The following is a 6,025-nucleotide window of genomic DNA, read 5'->3' as shown; positions in this document are numbered from 1 at the left end:
TTTCATTAAAATCTGTGATGTATTTATAAATGATGACTTTTTGTGTTTCTCTAGCAATGGATCAGCTGTGGTTCAAACCAGGCTGGTGTTCAACTCGTCCTCTCCTGTTCTCAATGAGTCTGCCGTCCTCAGTGCTCTCCAAGCTCTGCTGAACTCTACACTCTCAAACCTCACTGAGCCTGTAAAAGTGTTGAATTACACCACTGAGGGTACGTTCTCCTTTCTTACCTCAATATGCATTTAAACCTGAACAATTAATTGTCCCTTTCTAATAAATCTGTAACTCCATCAATCTTATTGAAGCATATTGAATTTTTTTTCCACAGAAATTTCAAACAGCTCCTACGCAGTTAACATTACATTCAGCATCAGTAACATCAGCATGCCGAGCAACCCTGACCTCAGGAACGATACCTTCACCCATGTGGAGAACATCATCAATAACACTGTGAGTGTACATCACCATGTGCTTAGCAGATACTGTTCCTCTGATCAGAATTTATTTTGATCTTTGACCCATTTTTTACCTTAACTTAAATCCTCGCAGACTCAGCTGTGATGTGGGAAATATCTCATAATGTTAATTATAATAAAAATTATTATCATTAATATTTTTTTTTTAAATGCAAGTTGAAAGATTTTTCAGTTTTGTGCAAAAGATTAAATGATGACTGAACAGGCAATTGCTTGTTGTAGGAAGACTGATGCTGTACAGTTATATTTGTCAGAACAGTTAATATTAAAAATGAACTATCTTGAATTTTCTCTCCAGGTAAACACACTTCTAAACAATTTTGGTTCAGATCCATTAGAACCCACTACCTCCAACTTCATGTGAGTTCATGCAGAAGATTGCAGTTCTGAAATTTCTCTGTGAAATTCTCATTGTGGAGTCATTTGTATCGTGACAATATTGCTTACTCTTCATAATAGGAGTTCAGAGAATGAAGTTACTGGTTACATGGAATACATTCTCCAAAACTCTAGGAAAGGTAGGTTTCACCACAATTTGATAATCTTGCTCAATAAAAGTGTGTGTAATTTCTCTTTCTGATGATTCTGAAATTGTTTATCTTCCTGTAAATTACAGTGCCGACTTCTCCAGAAACTCCATCAACAATGTACGAGAAATTTCTTTAATGGATATTTAAGCAGGATTTACATTTTCATTAAAATCTGTGATGTATTTATAAATGATGACTTTTTGTGTTTCTCTAGCAATGGATCAGCTGTGGTTCAAACCAGGCTGGTGTTCAACTCGTCCTCTCCTGTTCTCAATGAGACTGCCGTCCTCAGTGCTCTCCAAGCTCTGCTGAACTCTACACTCTCAAACCTCACTGAGCCTGTAAAAGTGTTGAATTACACCATTGAGGGTACGTTCTCCTTTCTTACCTCAATATGCATTTAAAACTGAACAATTCATTGCCCCTTTCTAATAAATCTGTAACTCCATCAATCTTATTGAAGCACATTTGATTTTTTTCCACAGAATTTTCAAACGGCTCCTACGCAGTTAACATTACATTCAGCATCAGTAACATCAGCATGCCGAGCAACCCTGACCTCAGGAACGATACCTTCACCCATGTGGAGAACATCATCAATAACACTGTGAGTGCACATCACCATGTGATTAGCAGATACTGTTCCTCTGATCAGAATTTATTTTGATCTTTAACTCATGTCTTACCTTAACTTAAATCCTCGTAGACTCAGCTGTGATGTGGGAAATATCTCATAATATTAATTATAATTAGAATTTTAATTATTATTTTGTTTGTTTAAAAATGCAAGTTGAAAGATTGTTCGGTTTTGAGCAAAAGATTAAATGATGACTGAACAGGCAATTGCTCGTTGTAGGAAGACTGATGCTGTGCAGTTACATCTGTCAGGACAATTAATATTAAAAATGAAATATCTTGAATTTTCTCTCCAGGTAAACACACTTCTACAAAATTCTGGTTCAGATCCCTTAAAACCCACTACCTCCAACTTCACGTGAGTTCATGCAGAAGATTGCAGTTCTGAAATTTCTCTGTGAAATTCTCATTTTGAAGTCATTTGTATCGTGACAATATTGCTTTCTCTTCGTAATAGGATTTCAGAGAATGAAGTTACTGGTTACATGGAATACATTCTCCAAAACTCTAGGAATGGTAGGTTTCACCACAATTTGATAATCTTGCTCAATAAAAGTGTGTGTAATTTCTCTTTCTAATGATTCTGAAATTGTTTATCTTCCTGTAAATTTCAGTGCCGACTTCTCCAGAACCTCCATCAACAATGTACGAGAAATTTCTTTAATGGATATTTAAGCAGGATTTACATTTTCATTAAAATCTGTGATGTATTTATAAATGATGACTTTTTGTGTTTCTCTAGCAATGGATCAGTTGTGGTTCAAACCAGGCTGGTGTACAACTCGTCCTCTCCTCTTCTCAGTGAGACTGCCGTCCTCAGTGCTCTCAAAGCTCTGCTGAACTCTACTCTCTCAAACCTCACTGAGCCTGTAAGAGTGTTGAATTACACTGTTGAGGGTACGTTCTCCTTTCTTATCTCACAATCCATTTAAACCTGAACAATTCATTGTCCTTTTCTAATGAAATCTGTAACTCCATCAATCTTATTGAAGCACATTTGATATTTTTCCAAAGAATTTTCAAACGGCTCCTACGCAGTTAACATTACATTCAGCATCAGTAACATCAGCATGCCGAGCAACCCTGACCTCAGGAACGATACCTTCACCCATGTGGAGAACATCATCAATAACACTGTGAGTGTACATCACTATGTGCTTAGCAGATACTTTCCTCTGATCAGAATTTATTTTGATCTTTAACTCATGTCTTACCTTAACTTAAATCCTCATAGACTCAGCTGTGATGTGGGAAATATCTCATAATGTTAATTATAATAAGAATTTTAATTATTATTTTGTTTGTTTGAAAATGCAAGTTGAAAGATTTTTCAGTTTTGAGCAAAAGATTAAATGATGACTGAACAGGCAATTGCTCGTTGTAGGAAGACTGATGCTGTACAGTTATATTTGTCAGAACAGTTAATATTAAAAATGAACTATCTTGAATTTTCTCTCCAGGTAAACACACTTCTACAAAATTCTGGTTCAGATCCCTTAAAACCCACTACCTCCAACTTCACGTGAGTTCATGCAGAAGATTGCAGTTCTGAAATTTCTCTGTGAAATTCTCATTTTGAAGTCATTTGTATCGTGACAATATTGCTTTCTCTTCATAATAGGATTTCAGAGAATGAAGTTACTGGTTACATGGAATACAATCTCCAAAACTCTAGGAAAGGTAGGTTTCACCACAATTTGATAATCTTGCTCAATAAAAGTGTGTGTAATTTCTCTTTCTAATGATTCTGAAATTGTTTATCTTCCTGTAAATTACAGTGCAGCCTTCTCCAGAACCTCCATCAACAATGTACGGGTAATTTCTTTAGTGGATATTTTAGCAAGATTTACATTTCCATTAACAATACTAATTTTTTTTTTTAATCTAAATCTGATTCAGCTGTGTTTTATGCACGGTAAACCATAAAACTCTCATCGTGCTGGAATCCTGCAATCAATCAATGTCAAATATACATATTATATTGTTATACAAATCTGAAATTATTCTATGATTAATTTGTTTAACCTTACTGAAATATGATTATTTCTCTGTTCTCTTTATCAGCATGTCATTCTCTGTGTATTTTTGCAGTAACATCTTCTGTTCTCTCCTGTTTCAGAATCGGAACTGTATACATTTACATAACATTGAAATTCAATAACTTGATCACTCTACCTACTGAGGCTGTGGTTCTCAGAGCTGCTAATGAAAAGCTCGATCCAAAGATCAGAAGACAGCGTGATACTACAACAAAACTGAGTACACCTATCAGTATACAGAACATCAAATATACTCGTGAGTCTTTTTCCTGATTAGACTTATCTGATTTCTGAAAACATATGTTGTCCATGGTCTAGGTGGGCCCCTCTTTAAAATATTTTACCAAGTAAATATGACTAATTCAGTATTGGAAGTAATGATCTTTCAATATGTTTTCATCACATGCTTCCTATCTACTCCCATCTCTCTTTTAGGAACGGGCAACAACTCATTCAGTTTGGACATGGCATTCATGATCAGCGATGTTAATATGTCTGTTCGATGTGATTTCAACTATAGCTTAATACAAGAACAAATCAACATCCTGGTGAGTTAGATTTATTGTAAACATAGAATTACTTTTAATTTAAATTTCAGTTCATTTTTTTCACATTCAGTCTAAAAAAATTACATTATCACCTCTATAAATTATTTACTTAATATTTTTTTTATATTTCAGATGAATGCAATCCTGACTAATCCAAAGAGCCAACCATTTATCTTCCCATGGGCAAACTTCACGTATGTATTCATCGGCCTTCTTTATTCTATTAGCAATATTTAAAATGTTAAGATCATGGTTAATTTGAATGAGGTTTTTTTTTTTTATTCCTTTTAGGTGTAATGTTTCCGGATTAGTGATTGTGGCTGAACAAGTATATGTCTATAACGAGACGGATATAAAGACACCAAGTGGCTTTCTTGATGACATGCTCAGAGCAAGTGGTCTGTTGTACTATACAATTCCTGCCATTACAAGCATTCAGCCCACCACAAAACCTGGAAACAGCACCTCTACAGGGGCTGCATGGATTTTGGGCTTCGTTATCCCATGTGGTATAGTCCTCATTCTTCTCCCATGTTGGATTCTACTCTGTGTAAGTATACTCTGTTATTTTAATCAGTTAGGTATATAATGCATGATTCAAATTGTAAATTCATATAATACAGTATATCTGAAGCGGCCATCCAAAGTGATTGTGTTTTATTAACATCTCTTTCTTAATTAAATTTTTTTCCTACAGTGTATTCTTTGTGGATGCTGTGCAGGAATTAGAAGACGTTGGCTCAGGCGACGATCATACAACGTTCAGTATCAAACTCACAGCAGCCTCTTCTAAAGCACAACATACCATACATTCTCAATTGGAGTTATTAATTTAAAGTGTCGTAATCTGTCTTGATGTACAAAAGCAGATGCATTTAGACATACTATTCCATACTACACAGAGGTAATTTAGTTAAGATTAAATCTGTAAATATGTTAATTCTGTGAAGTATCTCTAATCCTTTAATGCTTTCTACCATGTATTATATCCTGTACTTGTATTGCTGGACGTACACAGGATATATATGAAATGATTCAAATGTAACATATTAAAGAATATGCAATCACAAGATATTATTCATTAATAAATTAATTTATTCTTCTAATTTATTTTCAAACAATATATGTTAATTTATTACTTTATTACTTTAAAAATAGTACTATACATTTCATTTCAAATAGAGGGATGTTATTTCTAAATAACTGTATTTATTTACATTTATTTGCACTTTATCAGTTTGTCAACAAGTAATCATTGTGCCATGTTCTATTGTGTGCTATTGTTATGCTGTGTAATATCAATGCCTTTGAAGCACTGTTCTACTTATGCCATTAAAATTATTCCCCTGAATGAATTATTCATTTTCTTCATAACTGAAAACACAAACTGTTTTACTGCTCTGTGCAAGAACAATCCTCAATCCTATAGGTTCCTATTGAATCTGCTAGACAGTGGAATTAAGAGTGTACAGTTGCAATCAAAATCATTCAACCCCTACTGCAAATTAGATTTATTGTAAAAATGTACAGACTTTCAGCTGCGATGAACAAATCAAACAAAAGCAATTGAAATAGTTCAACCCAACGAATGCTTCAAGGGGTTTCCCCAAATTGAAAATGCAACTTCTCCAATTTCAAAATTATTCACCCCCCTGAATAGAATCCCTCACAACAGCACAAATATGTAAAACAGGTGTTGTCTCAATCACTGATGCTAAACTAATCAAGGGCTTCATTAGCTGCACCAGGTGTGGTTGAGCTGGAACACATGAAATGCCTGAACTAGGGGCAGAAAATT

General features: G+C 34.5%; 1 protein-coding gene across 1 annotated transcript; it reads left to right on the top strand.

The window, feature by feature from the left end:
- The first annotated feature begins 1,102 nt into the window (after window positions 1-1,102).
- LOC128632759 (uncharacterized) lies at window positions 1,103-5,578 on the top strand. The gene is made up of 15 exons (XM_053679961.1): window positions 1,103-1,373; window positions 1,490-1,611; window positions 1,937-1,998; window positions 2,098-2,156; window positions 2,255-2,285; window positions 2,383-2,537; window positions 2,655-2,776; window positions 3,101-3,162; window positions 3,262-3,320; window positions 3,419-3,455; window positions 3,760-3,935; window positions 4,115-4,227; window positions 4,360-4,421; window positions 4,519-4,777; window positions 4,925-5,578. The coding sequence occupies exons 2-15, from the start codon at window positions 1,546-1,548 to the stop codon at window positions 5,018-5,020; spliced, it is 1,359 nt and encodes a 452-aa protein (XP_053535936.1). The 5' UTR covers window positions 1,103-1,373; window positions 1,490-1,545; the 3' UTR covers window positions 5,021-5,578.
- Window positions 5,579-6,025: the final 447 nt, after the last annotated feature.

Source organism: Ictalurus punctatus, chromosome 3, assembly GCF_001660625.3.
Source record: "Ictalurus punctatus breed USDA103 chromosome 3, Coco_2.0, whole genome shotgun sequence".
Taxonomy (NCBI): Eukaryota; Metazoa; Chordata; class Actinopteri; order Siluriformes; family Ictaluridae; genus Ictalurus; species Ictalurus punctatus.
Note: the sequence above shows the minus strand (reverse complement) of the source record. Positions and strands in the feature narration are given on the sequence as shown.

Coding starts and splice junctions, on each gene's coding strand:
- LOC128632759 (XM_053679961.1), top strand. CDS start 1,546: ATGCCGAGCAACCCTGACCTCAGGAACGATACCTTCACCCATGTGGAG. Junction 2,157..2,254: donor TCTCCAAAACTCTAGGAATG/GTAGGTTTCACC, acceptor TGTAAATTTCAG/TGCCGACTTCTCCAGAACCT. Junction 2,538..2,654: donor GTTGAATTACACTGTTGAGG/GTACGTTCTCCT, acceptor ATTTTTCCAAAG/AATTTTCAAACGGCTCCTAC.